The sequence below is a fragment of the Dipodomys spectabilis genome, unplaced genomic scaffold, assembly GCF_019054845.1.
Source record: "Dipodomys spectabilis isolate Male_0828 unplaced genomic scaffold, ASM1905484v1 ptg000067l, whole genome shotgun sequence".
NCBI lineage: Eukaryota > Metazoa > Chordata > Mammalia > Rodentia > Heteromyidae > Dipodomys > Dipodomys spectabilis.
In genome coordinates, this window is record NW_024870744.1 from 2,338,102 (window position 1) to 2,355,117 (window position 17,016).

Here is a 17,016-nt window from a genome sequence, read left to right on the forward strand (position 1 = left end):
GGTGGGAAGGTGGGCTACCCGCTGCCTGCATCCTGCTGGCCTGCTCTACAGCGGCCAGAGTCCCCAGTTCTGCTCCTGCCATCCCTCTAAGATGGGCATGGCTTCTCAGTCCCTCCCACTGGCCCGTTCTACCCTCCTGGGCTACCCCAAGGCCGGTGGGGAAGGAAGGATTGCAGGGATAGGTTGTTGCTTAAAAGCTTAGAACCCCTTCAAGGGCCCAGAGTCACTCAGTGCTTATTCCAAAGCTCTGTTCATCAGAAACATTTAAAACACCTACTATGTGCCAGGCAGTGAAGAAGACTGAACTCAAACAGGCTCTGTGCCTAGATTTGGCATGGAATTTACATATGGATAGCTTCCTCAGCCAAGACAGGAAAACCTGTCTCCTAGTCTTAAAATGAAAAGCCCTATTCTTGGAAAGGCTCTTAAGGATGACCCAGTTTGGCAATTTCTAAACCCTTTCAGGACACAGCAGCTTTTGTAGGAACCCTTAAGAGAAAGCAGACTGTCTACAACAGACAGAAGCAGCCCTCACCTTCCTCCAGAGAACACTTCACTAGCATTTCCCCCAACCCATTTCACAGATGGGAACATGGAGGCCCAAAGAGGGGAATGGGAGGCTCCCCAGTGCATAGATCAGGGGTTGGGAGAGAGGCTCTGGCCTGGTACTCCTGACAGACCCTGGCCTGTGACACTGTGCCCTTCTCCCGCTCCGGGCGTTCAGAACGGGGCTGTTTACCCCAGACATGGCTTTTGAGACCATTGTGAAAAAGCAGGTGAAGAAGATCCGAGAACCGTGTCTCAAGTGTGTGGACATGGTTATCTCGGAGCTAATCAGCACCGTTAGACAGTGCACCAAGAAGGTAACTAGCAGCCTGGGCCAGCGCCCACCTCTGCCCTCGCCCTGCACTGCTGCCAGGCATTCCTTCCCCACACCTCCCCCCACCTCCTCGGTAGCATGCCCAGGCCTCAGCGGGGTAGGGGAGGCAGCTGTGACCACAGACCAGGGAAGGGGGACCACCTCAGGGACCTCACCCATCTGGCCTCCAGCCCTAGAGGGATTGGACACTGAAAGAGAGATCAAGCACCCCCCAGAGCTGAGAGAGAAGGCGGCTTGAAGGGATCTTGGGCCCCCTTTGTGCCCACAGAGCTGGGGTCATCACAGGGGCCTTGAGGGGAGTCTTGGGGACATATTGGTGTGGAAATCAGGGAGGTAGAGGGCCTTCTGGGGGCTGACAGGGAGACTGGGAAGCCAGAGGGCTAGCAGCTTCCATGAGTCCCTTCATCCTGCCCATCCTCACTCCACTCCCACTCAGGATCCTCACTCAGTCTCCGCTCCCTCCATCCAGCTTTCCAGGGACAGAGCTCGCTCCCACGGGCTACATCATTCAGGCCACACAAAACCACCCTGGGAGGGCTGGGCAGGGAGAATGGTGCCCATTTCACAGCAGAAAAAACTGAGGCTCAGAGGAACACGTGACTTGCCCAAGGTCATACTAGCTCAGAGGAAGCTGACTGGAAGCTGGGGCTTTCAGATTCCCAAGTTCAGTGCTCATTGATTCTGCCCCCCAGCCTCCCTCCTTCCTGTCCTCTCCCCACTGCTGCCCTGGCCCCACTCAATCACGACTTCTACTCTTTCTGATTTTCCTCCTCTCTCTCTCTCTCTCTTTCTGTCTTTTGGAGCTGAGTCCCCCAGACCCATCTGGCAGAGAAGCAAGGGATACCCCGGGGGAGAAAGGGAGGGTCAGGAGTAGAGCAGGGCCTGAAGCTACAGAGTGGGAGTCAGGCTGTAACGGGGCAGCTTCAGGCGGCCTGGTCTGCTCTGCAGTCAATGCAAACAGCCTGGGCAGCCAGATGCAGAGAAGCTGGCAGCGGGAGGGTGCGGTGCTGGGGTTTGGAGTCAGGATGAAGCAAAGGCAGGGGCATTAGAACACCATGAACAGCATGCATGGATAGGCTTGTGAGGAGAACCATGCAGGGCTGTAGACAGAAATGGCCCCAGGAAAGAATGAACAGCCTTAGTGTAGCTACAGAATGTGTGCAGGTGCGTGGGGAGGGGCTGGGGGGCAGCCTGGGGTGGAGGACCTGACTCAACAGGGATCTCTACAGAGCAGGGGCTTGGTCCCTGACACTCTCCCCGCCAACCACGTCCACAGAGCCCTGGGGGTGCTGGGCAGCACCTGGAAGGTGCAACCCTGGGAGATGTTGGGGGGCTGGTCCCACGCTCACATTGTCTTCTGTTCTCTCTCTTTCTGTGTTGGTGTCTCTCTCTCTCTTTCTTCCCCCATACCTATACCATCCTCTTCCTCTCCCCCCACCCCATTCCCCCGAGCCCCAGCCCCAGCCCATCGCGTGGCTTTCTTCACTCCTCTCCTTCTAATCCCACCTCCTCCCCGGGTGCAGGACGGGCCTCTTCACACCTGACCTCGCTTTTGAAGCCACAGTGAAAAAGCAGGTGCAGAAGCTCAAAGAGCCCAGTATCAAGTGTGTGGATATGGTGGTCAGTGAGCTCACGTCCACCATCAGAAAGTGTAGCGAAAAGGTATGCCAGCCGCCTGGGCGGGGCTGGGCCCGGCTGGCCCTTCCTGGAGGCCACAGCCTCCCGTGGGCAGAAACCACCTGCTGAGCACACGTGGTGGCTCCTTGGCTCCCCACAGGGACCCAGGCACCCTCACAGGCCAGTGATCCCTGGCCTAGTGTTTCCTGCCAGCTCCTCACCCAGGGTCTTCCTGCACCTTCATGACCCCTCCAGGCTTCCGTCTCTGCCACACAACTTGGCTTTGGCCCAAGCTTCCTCAGTGGCCTCTTTCCATCCATAAGAATGACAGCCAATGACAGTGTGGCAGGAGGTGGCAGCTGTTTATTGAGCAGCTGCTGTGTACCATAAGTGGCCTCTGCTTGCTCACTAGGCTGGCTTGATCCTTTCCATGACTCTAAGAAGTGGGTAGCACTTGTACCCATTTTACAGATGGGCAAACAGAGTCTCAGAAAGGAAAAAGCACAGTAGGGTTCACAGTTAGGAAGGAAGGCATCTGGGATCAAGGTCTGCAGGGGTAGTGGAGCCATGCAATCCCTCAAAACCAATTTGCCTAGAAGCACACTGCGTTACTTCCCCTGCAGCAGTCCATCTGTGTTAGGTAGGGTCAGCCTCTTTTGAGATGTCTGTGACCTTTTAGATGCCTTTTTCCTATTTGTCCACTTTTGGCCATTTTGAGGATTTTTAGCCAGGCTGTTCAAAAGCAGTTCTTCCAGGGATGTGCAAGAGACTCCTTTGTCATCATTGTCTGTAAGAGCTTTTCCAGAATTCATCTGAGTCATCCCCACCTGAGCCTGATAAAGCCCCCTGTGCTGTGTGCTGGAGCACACATCTGCCTTAGCTTCTGGTTTCCAATAAGTGCCACCCCAGTTCTAGTGTGTGTGTGTGTGTGTGTGTGTGTGTGAGAGAGAGAGAGAGAGAGAGAGAGAGTTATTGGGTTTTGAACTCTGGCACTTGTGCTTGCTACACAGGCACTTCTTACTCTGCAACCCTAGCTCCAGCCCTGTCTTCTGCTGGTTATTTTTGCATTAGTCTTGCTTCCTGCCCAAGCATGTACCTAGACACAAGTCCACCTGCTGGGCTCCTCAAATACCTGGGCAGACTAGGCACGCGCCATCTCATCAAGCTCTTTGCTGAGAAGGGGCCTGCAGATCTTTTCTGCCCCCAGTGGCCCCAAACAGTAATCTTCCCAATCTCAGCCTCCCAAGTAGCTAGGGTGACAGGCATGAGCCACCAGCGCCTGGCTGGTCCCATGACTTGATTGCTGGATTGCGTTCCACTGAAGAAACATGGCATGATCCGTGTAATCAGTACTCTGTCAACATTCAGGATGCTCCAGCTCTTCCTTTTCTTCTTCTCCTCCTCTTTTGGCTTGATCAATAATTGATAGTCAGCCAGGTGCAAGTGGCTCATACCTGTAACCCTAGCTACTCAGAAGACTGAGATTTGAAGATTGAGGGGCAAAGATAGCCAGGCAGTCTGCAAGATGCCATTTCCAATTAACCAACATAAAGCTCAGCTGGGGTGAAGACCTAGCACCAGCAGAACACCAGCTGTGAGCAAGAAAACCAAACAAGAGCACAAGACTCACTCTAGGCAATCGCACACAGACCACAAGAGGATACTCTTAGGGGAAGAACACAAAGGCGCATTGCCTCTGTGTCTCTGATCATATAAAATAATATCAAAATGGAAAAAAGGCACAAGGTTTTGAGTTCAATTCCTACTCCTGGGACACATCACAAGGATGGACAACAAAGTTTTATACAGACAGTGGAAGACAAAGGGCAAGCCATATTGTTTCTACATGTTCCTCCCTAATGAACTCTGAAGGGTGGAAAAAAAGCAGGTTTCAGAAAAGATTGTGAATGGTATTTGGGGGGGAAATGATAAAATTCCAGTGTCACAGACAACCAAATTGCTACCCGTTATTTTGATTATTTTGACAAAGGACCAAGAACAGAGGAATTGTTCCCTTTCTACCTCACACATTTTAGTCATGATTAAGTCTTTTACACTTGTATGATTTATCATGAATAGAAAAATTGGTCAAGAAAACTTCTGGGTGCTGGTGGATCAGATCTATAATTTTAGGTACTGAGGAGACTGAAATCTCAAAAGTTCAAAGCCAGCTGGTACAGAAAAATCAGTGAAACTCATCTCCAGATAACCAGCAAAAACCAGGAAGTAGCGCTTTGGCTCAAGGGGTAGAGTGTCAGCCTTGAGTAAAAAGGCTAAGGAAGAGCCTGAGACCCTGAGTTCAAGCCCCAATATTAGCACAAAAACAAAACAGAAAAAAGTACTCTTAAAAAAAAAACTTTGGCTCAAAAGAGGAAGATGATATTTTTGGCTTTTTAAATGGACAGTAATGATTTTTTTTTTAATGAGGGCGAAACTCTTTGTCTTTTTTTCTTCCCCACATTTTCCATTTTCTAAGCTTATTGAGCCAATCCTGCCAGAGGCTTTGATAAACAACAAACTTATTACTCCTAGCCCTGCTGGGATTAGTGTTTTGTTTTAGATTTTTTTTTCCATCTCTGGGTGAAATTTATAGTTTAATGTTAGGTACCACAATCCTAAGAGGGAAAGTGCCATTACTACCCCATCTGGCACACAGAGACACAGGCTCAGAGAAGTCAGCTGCTGTTTACTTGTTTCTTTCTTTTTTTTAATAAGGTCTCACTATGTAGCCCAGGCTGACCTTAAACTCATGATTATCCTGCCTCCGTCTCCTAAGTGCTGGGATTACAGACATGTGCCCCTCTACCCAAGCTTTTCAGAATTTTTCTAAGGAAGAGTTGGCGAGCAGGGGCTGGCTTTGAACTTAAGAACGTTATGGCTCTAGGAGCTGTGTCCCTGACCACTAGGCCAGTGGGCTGTAGGCTGACTGCCCACTTAAGTAAAGAACCAAGAGAGAAAAGTTTTATTTTAAAACCTGGCTAAAAGTCCTGGAAATGCTCAGAGGCAGCCAGAATGGAAAAAGATGCTCAAAAGGAACAGAACTCAAAGGGGCTGAGGCCACCCTGTCACGTATGACAAGTGGAAAACTTGAGAAATGTAGGGGGCCAGGCGGCTAGAGGGGGAGTTGGGTCCTGCTCTTTGGCAAATTGGTCCCTCTACCATCCTTGTCAGCATCCCCCCAACCCTGCCTTGGGAAGGAGCCCTGGGACCATCCCCAAAGACTTGGTGGCTGTGACGTAGTCCTGGATCACTGCCCAGACTCGGAGGCTGCAAGAACAGGAGTCCCTCCCTGATCCTCACTACACCCCTCCAGCCAGCATTGCTAAGCCCCTGGTCTTGGGCTGCCTCCCCAGCCTCAGCTGCCTTGGCCACCCCCGTAGTGTACGCACAGGATGGTGGGATGTGGATAACTTTCCCACCAGCCTTTTCAGGGCTAGCATCCAGGGTGCCACTTTCTTTCCCATCATCCTCTCGCTGCTGCTTATTGCCCCGCCCCCCTCCAGCTCCCTAGTCTCCATCTTGACCTGAGATTTGCCACCTGTGACTCCGGTGTACAACTCTAGCTGTTTTCACACCTGAGGAGCCTGACCTAGCACAAGAAAACAGGTGCCAGTGACTCGTGCCTGTAATCCTAGGAGCTCGGGAGACTGAGATCTGAGGATCACAGTTTGAAGCCAGCTCAGGAAGGAAGGTTGTGAGACTCTTATTTCCAATAAATAAGCAAAAAGCCAGTAGTGGAACTGTGGCTCAAGTGGTAGAGTGGCAGCTGTGGGCGGGGAAAAAAAGCCAAGTAAGAATGCAAGGCCCTGAGCTCAAGCCCCAGTACCAGCACAAAGAGGAAGGACAAGGGGGACAAAACTGTCCTATCTTGAAGAGGGCAGACAGCAGAATGGACTTCCCTGTGGATGGGCTTCACAATCACAAGTTAAGTGAGTTTCCCTCCCTGAGGAAGAGCTAGTCACAAGCCAGAGGGCAGAGGACCTCTGTGGCTGCCCAACCGGTAAAAACATCCATCCTTCATTCATTCCCTCATTCTTTCAACATGCCCTCTTGGCGCATCAGTGGTGTCTGGCCCCATCCTTGTCGCCCCACCCCTGCCTTTGGGACAGTTGCTACCTACTTGAATAAGGAGGCTGGGGGTGGTCCAGGGAGGCCCCTAACTCTGCTCTCAGTGGTTCATCTGTGCAGGCTTCCTGGAAGAGGGGGCATCTAACAGATGCTTGCAGTAGAGCAACTCACCTAGGCTTCATCCAGAGTCTGGCTGAGCTTAGGGCAGGGTTCCCAGGCAGGGGGGGAAGGATTGGGGTAACTAGGGGGCACATGGGTGCTGCTGAGCCCTTGCCCCAGGGGAGCAAGACTGGCCAATAAAGATCTGGGCAGATTAGGCTGGAGATGGTGGGGGTGAGGCAGAAGCATGCAAGGGAAAGCAGAACCGGGTGGGCTGTGTGAAGAGGGCCCAGGGCCCAGCCAGGCCCCCGCGGGGTTCTGCTCATGCTGCTGCACCCCCACTTTGGCATGTCCTCCTTTGCCCTAGCATGCCTGTGCCTGTGCTCCTGCATGACCGTTGCTGTGTCCCTGCAGCCCCTTCCCGCACCCACTAGCTCTGACAAGGCCCATAGCCCGTGCCCAGCCTGACTGCAGCCCAACTGGCACCCTGGGCCCTGCTCTCCCCCACCCCCAACCCCAGTACTTCCTGGAGAGACCCCTGGCCCCTGCCGGCTGGCCCACCTGGCTGGCTGCCCCTCCCTTAGGAAAGCAGGGGAGACCCTGAGGGTCAGGGAAAACCTTGGGACCTAAGTTCTCCCTAAGGCCCCCATCTGCCCAGGCCAGTCTCCCAGATGGCTGCCATCAAGGTAGAAGCAGGCCAGGCCTGCTTTCGGGCTATCTGTGCCCGTGGCAGCTGCCCCTTCCCCTCCAAGGTTGTGTGGTCAGGCCAGCGAAGAGAGCCTGGACCCAGGAAGACCCTCGCATTGCCACTTGGGGAGGGGGTGGCTTGGTGCCGTCAGCTTCCCGGGGGGCCACAGGGCTCTCCCATCCCAGCCTGTCTCCACCCTGCGCCCGGGTCCCCGCACCGGGTCGGGGGTGCCCCCGCTCACGCTCCCCTGTGCGCGGCGCCTCCCCTCCCTTCCCCAGCTGCAGCAGTACCCGCGCCTGCGGGAGGAGATGGAACGCATCGTCACCACGCACATCCGCGAGCGCGAGGGGCGCACCAAGGACCAGGTGAGCCCACGCACCCCACTCTCGTTTTTTATTACGGGGAAATACACCTCAGATGGATCATTTTAGACTTTTTTTTTTCTTTCAATACTGGAGTTTCAACTCAAGGTCTTGAACTTGCTGAGGTGCTCTACCACTGGAGCTAGGAACTCCTGCCCTTTTGTGCTTTAGTTATTTTTCAGGAAGCAATTAGGTTTTATCATGTGCGCGCGCACACACACACACACACACACACACACACACACACACCAACACTAGGACTTGACCTCAGGGCCTGGGCAGTTTGCCTGAGCTTTTTTTGTTCAAGGCTAGAACTCCACCACTTGAACCACAGCTCCACTTCCAGCTTTTTGGTAGTTAAGTGGAAATAAGAGGTTCATGGGCTTTCCTGCCCAGGCTGGCTTTGAACTGAGATCCTTAGACCTCAGCTTCCTGAGTAGCTAGGATTACAGGCGTGAGCCACCAGTGACCTCTTTTTACTTGAGGAGGATACTAACCTTCTATATATGGTACAATTATTTTTCTCCCAGCTCTGTTTATACATTGTTTGACTCTGTGGTGCTTTATTTTTTCCACTTGCTGTCTGACCTGTGAACCCCCAAGGTCATGCTCCTCATTGATATTGAGCTGGCATACATGAATACCAACCACGAGGACTTCATAGGCTTTGCCAAGTAAGTGCTCTTGGACAGTGGGGGTGATTCTGTGGACGTGTGTGTGTGTGTGTGTGTACACTCCCACATGTGTGCATGCAGAGCCCAGATCTGCAAGTTTAACACTCTGGGTCCTGGGCCCCAGCAGTGGAGTTGGGTATGTTGAGAGGAAAAGATCTGAGACTCCTCCCTACTCTTTCATTAGTGCTCAGCAGAGGAGCAATCAGATGAATAAGAAGAAGGCTTCAGGGAACCAGGTGAGTGGGCCCTAGTGCCCCAGCCCGAGGGATGGAGGGTTCCAGATGGACCAGATGGAGCTCTGAGAACGCCCCTCCCCCCGAGGGGAAGGGTCTCCAGGGGGCCAGGGAGCCTGTCATCTGCCAGCCACAAGCCTCCCACTCTGCCTCAGTAATCCTCTCTCCTCTCTCCCCCCAAATGCTTCTCGTGGTTGCTATGGTTACCTCTTTGCAGGATGAGATTCTGGTGAGTACCAGGCCTGGGGGCGAGGGGGGGGAGCTGACTTGCACAGAGAGTGGGGGGAAGGGGCACACTGGCATTGGGGGTCCATCAGGGGCAGTTTGAGCTGCTTGCACATACTAGCATATAAGTGTTCCATATCTGCTCACAGGCCGGAGCAAGGCCTACCCACGTGCACTCTCCCATCAACCCATCCATCAATGTGCATGAGCCAAGCTACCTGCAAAGCTAGACCACATGGGGGTGGGGACCCTGGCACTAAGGAGGAGCTCTGTAAACTTCTGTTGGCTGGACGGGTGGATGAGGAAATGGGTGGATGGGTGTTTAGATGAGTGGATGTGAGTGAAGCACATTCCTACCGATCTGACAGCCATCTTCACCAGAGGTTGAATAAAAGGAAGAATGAAAAGTCTGCAGGCAAATTCCCCTTCTGGTTTCCTGCTTTCTGCAGAAACAGCACCCACCAGTAGCCCTTGTCCCATGCCTGGAGAACACATGTGCCCGAGAATCCTCACAGTTCTTTCATGGGTTCCAGAGGCCTCACAAGAAGGGGAGGGCTGAGCCTGTCTTGTTTCTCATTGAATCCTCACCACACCAGGCATGGTGGCTCACGCCTACAGCCTAGCGACTCAGGAGGCTGAGATCTGAGAATTGTGATTTAAAGTCAACCCAGGTAGACAAATCCTTGTGACTTGGCTACTGGTGGTTCACGCCTGTAATCCTAACTTCTCAGGAAGCTGAGATCTAAGGATTGCAGTTCAAAGCCAGTCCAGGCAAGAAAGTCTGTGACACTATCTCCAACTAACCACCAGAAAACCAGAAGTGGAGCTGTGGCTCAAAGTGGTAGAGCACTAGCCTTGAGCAAAAAAGCTCAGGGACAGTACCCAGACCCTGAGTTCAAGCCCCACAACCATCAGAACAAATCCTTGAGACTCCTATTTCCAAATCACCAGTAAAAATCTGAACTTGAGGCATGGCTTGAGTAGTAGAGCACTACCTGAGAGTAAAAAAGTTGAGTAATTAGGTGAGGCCCAGAGTTTAAGGCCCAGTACTGACACCAAAAAAGGGGGGCAGGGAAGCCAAACCCTCAGCCTCAAATCCAATGCCTGGCATGAAGTAGGCGTTCAACAGGATTGAAGAATACATGCATGCATGAATGAATGAATGAAGTGTCTCAGGACAATTCAGTTCAGCCAACACTTCCTGGTATCTACACCATGCTGGTTTCTGGAAAGGCCTGCTACCCCATAGGATCCTGAGCCTGCAGGCAGCACATACATAGCCAGCACCCCTGAGAGCCTCACACAGGTGCAAGGCCAGAAAGGGAGTTGGATGAGCAGGGGAGGATGCAGGGCTGGGAGGAGCCAAGGGAGGACAGAGACCACAAGCCAAGCAGGGGGATGGTGAGATCTGCTGGTCAGATTCTGGGACAAGAGTAGACTCAGTTACAACAGTGACAAGACATGGAGGTGATCCCATCGTGGGGTGGAAGAGGGGAGGCAGGCTACCTGGCTCAGTGATCTGCCTCCAGCTCAGCTGACTGGGTGGATTGAGGTTCTCACAACCCTGAAGGGGTCCGAAGGGCCTCAAGGGGACTTTGAAAGCCTCATAGTCCTGTTACAAGATGCCTTTGCCACCAGCCCCAGGCCTCCTTCATTCTTCTGGGAATGAGCAAAGAAGCAGCCAAGGACATCAGTGCCTGAGGAGGGAGGGGTAACAGCCCTCTTTCCCTCCATCTGAACACTGCCAGGGCCTGGGCAGTGGCCTGTCTTGGAAGTGGCACCCACAAGGCCCTGGTCTGCAGCAGTGGCTGAGGACAGTCTTGGTGATGGCTGCTTTCCCCCATGGAAAGGAACCTTTGCTTGTTACTCTAAATTGTGCACAGGAGGAAGGGGGCCTGGGCAGTTCATGGCTTAGCCCCTTCCTCCAGCTGCTAGAACCTTATCAGTGTAGGTGATATGTTCATGGCGTAGATATGTATGGTTCATCAAGCATTCTGCAAAGTGCTGGGATATGGGTGAGTTCAGGTTAGCAGAGGAGGCTGCATCAAGGATAAATCTCTTCCTCTTTTCACACACACACACACACACACACACAAAATCACAGTCACTGTTACAGAAGGAAACTAAGAGAGTGATCAAAGGTTATCAGTGGATTCCAGTCTGATTTACATTGGGAGACAGGTAGAACCCACCTGGCAGTGTAAAGTCTGATTTTCAAAGGCTGAGAAGGATTGACCAGGCAGAAAGGGAGAAGAAACATTTTCAGGTCAGAGGCAACTGCATCAAGTACAAGGTCCCTGGGGCCAGAAACAAGTCTTAGACTAGACCTTCTGCTTAAAAGGCCCTTGGAGTTGTCTTATCTAGTAAGCCACAAAACTCTACTTGCACACATTTTGTTTGTCTGGTGGTACTGGGCTTTGAACTCAAGGCTTCACATCGGCTAGGAAGGTACTCTTCCATTTGAGCCAATCCATTAGGCCTTTTTATGTTGCTTACGTTCTTTTGAGATAGGGTCTCATTTTATTCCTGAGCCAGCCTGGACTGCAGTCCTCCTGTTTATGCTTCCTCTCATTGCTGGGATGTCAGACATGCACCACTCCAGCCAGTCATTGTATTCCCCAGTAACTAGGATGGCAGGCAAGTGTGCCATTGGGCTCAGCCATTGGTCAAAGTAGAACCTCCTGAATTTTTCTTGGCGGGGCTGGTCTTGAACTGCTATCCTCTGATCTCTGCTCTCCTCCTCCACAAGTAGCTAGAATTACAGACCTGAGGCTGTAGCAACGGGAAACTCATCCCCTCCCAAAACCACGAGTCCCTTACAGCTCTGGCTGTCAGAAGCTCTTTATCTTGAGCTGATCTCTGCCTTTCACTGTCTTCCACTCTGTTCTCTTGTGGTCCAAAGCAGGGCAGTCCTGGCCCCCATCTTCCCTCACCAGTCTGGCTTCTGTGAGTTAGGGTGGGCTGGGCTTTTGAATGCCTTTCCCTGCCTATCCCAATCTCTCCTAGGATAGCCTGGCCTTTGCCTCCTGACCTCCTGCTCTCTCACCCTCCAGGTCATCCGGAAGGGCTGGCTGACCATCAACAACATTGGCATCATGAAGGGAGGCTCCAAGGAATACTGGTTTGTGCTGACCGCTGAGAATCTGTCCTGGTATAAAGATGACGAGGTGAGGAGAGGCCATTGGCTGTCATGGGGTTGGGCCGGGCGTGGACTAGACCAGGCGCTGAACCAGTCCCATAAGACTCTGGAGGTGGGATGCAGTGCTCAGCTGCTATCTCAGCCAGGTTGGAAGGAGAATATGGATTGGCAGGCCTGGGCAGCTGAGCACCCTGGAGAAGGGTGGTCAGGGGTGCTGGGTGCCCCTCCCTGACCCGCCAGCCCCAGTGGCCTTCCTGTTTTCTTGCTCCAGGGCGTGCCGCCTCCTCTATGGCCCCCACAGGCCCATGACACACACACAAGTCCAGCTGCCAGACAGCCACTTAACCCCTGCACCCCAGACCCTTTGGGTCCTGCTGCTCCAGGGAGCAGCCCAGGGGGTCTTCAGGCCAAGAGACCAAGAGTGATGGTGCCCTGCAGAGTGCTTCCCCTCCCCCCAGGACACCTCTCTACCAGCCAGGGCCCACAGAAGCCCCCGCCACCTCCTTTCCCCGCTTGCTGGTCCCCTTTAAGAATGAGTCTTTTTGGCTTCCACATCTGGATTCCAGAGGTGACCAGAGAGAATGGGGAGGGTGGGTGTGGGGGGACTGTGGTAACGAACTCCAGCTGGCCAAGAAGTGGGGGAAGGGACCCTCTTTTTCCTGTGGGGGGGGCTGTTGAAAAATAGGGTGCTCTCCACAGGGGAGTAGGGCTCAGGTGGAGGGGGAGGCTGTGACTTAAGTTTCCATTGTCCCCTTCTTGGTCTCTGTCCCCTCCAAGTCTGCCCTGGGCAAGAGCTCCACCTCCCCACCTTGGGCGGGGTCCTCTGTCATCATTGGTGGGGGCGCCAAGCCATCTGGACCTCATTACCCCAAGCCTGGCCTCTTCCCCCCTCCCCCCCAGGGCCCCTGGAAGGGATGGAGTGTGAGGTGGCGCGGGGCGCGGGTGGGGGTGGCTTCCTGCTCTGTAACTCTGCCAGACTCCTGAGACAGCCCCCTACCCTATGGCTCTGGTGCTCCTCTAGCATGGCTCCTGACACCCAGCCAGGGCGACATTGTGAGCTGGGGCTGGGAGCCGGTGCCTGCAACCTGGCCTGCGGTGTCTTTTTTTGAGTTTAGATGTGTGTGAAAACTGGCTGAGTAGTAGAAATGTGTGTGTGTGTGTGTGTGTGTGTGTGCGCGCGCGCGTGCACACACGGGCACGCGCGTGCTCATGTGTTTGTGTGTGGCTTGTGGATGCTGTGGGGGTGTATGTGGGGTTGTTTGTGGTGTAAATGTGTGCTGCGTGTGTGTCTGTGCGTGCATATCCGGGTGGGGTAGGGATTTTTAGGGTTTGTTGTGCATTGGAGGTGTAAGGATGGGGGTGGATGAGCTTTCCATTGTGTCTGGATGTGTGTGCACACACTGGCGTGTGTACTTGTAATGATGCTGTATGTGCCTGGGATATGGGGGTGAACTCTACCATTTGGATGTGCAGATGTGTCCGTTGTGTCTGGGTGAGTATTGAGATGCATCGCGGGGGCGGAGGCTGGGGGTGGCGGATGGATTTTTGCACTAGGACCCTTAAGGGCATAGTGTTGGTCTGGGCTCAGCAGGGGTCTGGTCCCCTCCTCCCCCTGGTCTTTGGGCTGAGGGAGGCCCTCTGGATCGACCGGCAGCTGTCCACATCCTTAGCTCTGATGACCCCTATCTTCTCCGTCTTCCTCCTGCCCTCCCCCATCATGCTACCCCCCTTCACCACAGGGTGTCCCCTGCACCTCCTCCCTGCCCACCCTGAGCCCCTCAAGTGCCCTGCCCCGACTCCAGGCTCCGGTTCTGGGATGGTAGTTGGGGAGTCGGTCCAGATCTCCAGCAGCGGCGGTGGCAGCGAGGGTCTAACCCAGCCCAGCCTAACCAATGTGCAGACTACTGTACAATTTGCGAGTCCTGAACAGATAGTCTAAACACTGGGTAGACGGAGTGGAGGTGTCCTCTGGTCCACGCAGGCGGCAGTGTCTGTCTGTCCAGCAGGAGCTTCGGCCCCATCCCTTGGTGATCCAAGCCCCCCACCCCTTCAGCCCTAGCCCCATGTCTCCCAGCCCCAGCTGGCCAGCCGTGGTCCCTCTCTGCTCCCAATTCCTCTTCTGCCTCCTTTGACGTGGCAGGGGTGAGCGGGAGCTGGGCTGGGGAGGAGGGGCCTGGGGAGGGGGCCGGCCGGCAGGAAGGGAGGAGTGGGGGAAGGAGGCCGCTCCTACCTAGTGTCCAACCCTGAAGCAGGAGGGGAGGGCGGGAGGCGGTTGCGGCAGGGCCTCCCTCAAACGATTCCAGATGTTCCCTGGCCGTGTGTGCAACTTCCTCCTCTCCTCCCCCAGCCGCCCTCTGGGGCTCCCGGCCACCCGCCTGGCATAAAGAGGGCTTTATGTGGCTGCTTGGGCCAGGCCCATGTGAGGGGCAGAGGGGTGGGCAGGACAAGACCAAGATAGGGGAGCAAGGTGCCCCCTAAACTCAGCTCCTCACCTGAGCTGTGTTCAAACTCTGTGACTCTCACACAAATCATTCCTTCAGTGTTGATGTTGGGGAACCAGTGGGGTGTAGGCAGCAGAAACCCACCTTTCCCTCCTACAGCTTCATTGGGGGGTCCCTCCCAAAATCCTGAGACCTCCCCTGGACACATAGCTTATACCCATGTGTCTGACCCAGATCCTCACAAATTTCCACACACTAGACACACCAGGCACGTCCTGCCCGCTGCATAAACCGTATGCAGGTAAACGCGTATCCCTACAGGTCCCATGGCACGCTCTTGCACACACATACTGTTCTCAGTCACCACACATATCCGTTCTGATACACAAACATGGCACTGAGCTGTGGTCCCACAGGGCATCTCCCACACATGCGCACAACACACCTATGTACTATAGACGTGGAAAGCATACGTGACAGCAATCAGATTTGTATTTGGGCTTGCCTGTGCGTACACAACCACACTCATGTGCAGGCAGACACACCATCTCCAGGCTATGCGCTACTCTGATTGCTAACACATGGGCGGCTGGGGGAGCAGGCTGAGCTGATCCTTTGATGCCTGGCGGGGCTGGCTGAGATGGGGGGGGGGCTCCCTGTCTCTGCAGTCAGGAAATGAAGTCAGAGGTAGCCAGGCAGGGGTGAAAAAGGCTTATACATGAGTGGGCCCTGCCTGGGGCAGGCCTGGCTCACCTCCAGGACAGGCGGGAGCCACATTCAATCTCACCTTCTCACAAGCCCCATTGGGCTCCCGTGTACACGTAGGGCTGCTGGGGGGTGGCCTGGAAGCCATGGTGGTTGGAGGTGACCAGGACCCTGTGGCCAGGCTTTATCTGTGTGGCTTGAGGCTCCAATGCCCAGGAGCCTAGGCTACTCTGAAGAGACTGAAGTGTGGCAGTGTGACTTAGCCCTCACTCCTACCCACAGGAGAAAGAGAAGAAATACATGCTGTCCGTGGACAACCTGAAGCTGCGGGACGTGGAGAAGGGCTTCATGTCAAGCAAGCACATTTTTGCCCTCTTCAACACGGAGCAGAGGTACCTGCCTGCTCCTACTCAAAACTGCTGGGGAACCACACCCTGCAGGCCCCAAACCACCCCTGTAGAGGAGAGGTGGAGAGGGGAGAAGAGAGGAGGAGAGGGAGCTGCCCAAGGCCTGGAGCAAGCCATTCATTGGGCAAACTTTCTACTAGACACCCTATCTGGATTCCCTTCCTTATTCTCTCCCTCTTTCCCTTCTTTCTTCTCCCCTTCTCTCCCCTTCTTCCTTCTTTCCTCCCAACCCTCACCCTTGCTCTCCCTCCATTCCTCCTTCCATTCCCTTCTTCCTTACTGCTCTCTCTGCTTCCCTCTCCTCCCTCTTCCTCTGCTCACCATGAGATGCTCTATAAGGCACAGGGCACGGAGAAGAGTCCTGGCCAGACCTGGTCCCTTCCTGTGTCGCCCAGTGCACTTTGGGCAGGTAGTGACTAGGTCTCTCTCACATCCCAACCCCAGTCTGACTCTAGTGGTTCGATCCAGCTGTCATCTGGGGAGTCTTAAGAAAACCAGGGAGGGTTGGGGGGGGGGGATAATTAGGTGGTAATTAGGGTGGGTTGTATACTGTTTATTTATTGCTGGTCCTGGGACTTCAACTGAGGCCAGGGTGCTGTCCCTTGGCTTTTTCAATCAAGGTTAGCACTCTACCACTTGAACCACAGCTCCACTTTTGGCTTTTTGGTGGTTAACTGGAGATAAGAGTCTCACAGACTTTCCTGCTCAGGCTAGCTTTGAGCCTCAAACTTCACATCTTAGCCTCCCAAGTAAGGAGGATTATAGGCGTGCACCCATGCCCAGGAATTTATGTATTTATTTCATTTATTGAGACAGTCTTACTATGTAGCCCAGGCTGTCCCTGAACTTGCAATCTTTCTGCTTCCTGAGGGCTGGGCTTACACACATGCACCACTGTGCCTGGCTGAGTGTCCCTTTCATTGAGGGCTGAAGTCCCTGACTGAAGCATTTTACTGCTCATTTCCCTGAAGCCTCACTGTGAGCGAGGCTTCTGGATGAGGAAACTGAGGCTTTGGGAGAGAGGTGGGGTGTGATGACCCTGAAGTCCATGCATCCCCTTAACTCCCATGGAGGGTGGGGCTTCACCCCGTTTCTCTCTTGTCTGCCCCAGGAATGTCTATAAGGATTACCGACAGCTGGAACTGGCCTGTGAGACCCAGGAAGAGGTGGACAGCTGGAAAGCCTCCTTCCTGAGGGCTGGCGTGTACCCTGAGCGTGTGGGGGTGAGCATAGCGGGGAGGGGTGGGGCTAGGAGGCATCAAGCTGCCACAGCAAGTCAGGCCTCTTTTCTGAGCCCTTATGTGGCTCATAAAGAGCCATCCCTGCCCCCCACACCTACCCTGGGGTGGGATCACTTAGTTTTCCCTTCTTCCAGTGGAAGATTATTTATATATGTGTTTGTTTGGAGCTGGCATTGGGGCTTGAGCTCCCAGCCTCAAGCTCCAGCTTGGCTTTTTCTGCTTAAGGCTGTCACTCGA

At 54.0% G+C, this 17,016-nt stretch overlaps 1 protein-coding gene across 11 annotated transcripts in view; it reads left to right on the plus strand.

Annotated features, from left to right (window-relative positions):
- The window catches only part of Dnm1 (dynamin 1), a 44,737-nt gene that overhangs the window by 18,985 nt on the left and 8,736 nt on the right, over positions 1 to 17,016 (plus strand). For 6 of the 11 annotated variants that reach the window (XM_042681207.1, XM_042681209.1, XM_042681208.1 and 3 more), the window contains exons 10-17: positions 725 to 863; positions 7,631 to 7,717; positions 8,318 to 8,388; positions 8,573 to 8,624; positions 8,839 to 8,850; positions 11,900 to 12,013; positions 15,414 to 15,523; positions 16,650 to 16,761. In XM_042681207.1, coding sequence (XP_042537141.1) covers positions 725 to 863; positions 7,631 to 7,717; positions 8,318 to 8,388; positions 8,573 to 8,624; positions 8,839 to 8,850; positions 11,900 to 12,013; positions 15,414 to 15,523; positions 16,650 to 16,761 — 697 coding nt within the window. Of the gene's footprint in view, positions 1 to 724; positions 864 to 2,403; positions 2,543 to 7,630; positions 7,718 to 8,317; positions 8,389 to 8,572; positions 8,625 to 8,838; positions 8,851 to 11,899; positions 12,014 to 15,413; positions 15,524 to 16,649; positions 16,762 to 17,016 lie in introns of all 11 variants that reach the window. The other 5 variants (XM_042681212.1, XM_042681211.1, XM_042681213.1 and 2 more) reach the window with 2 other exon arrangements.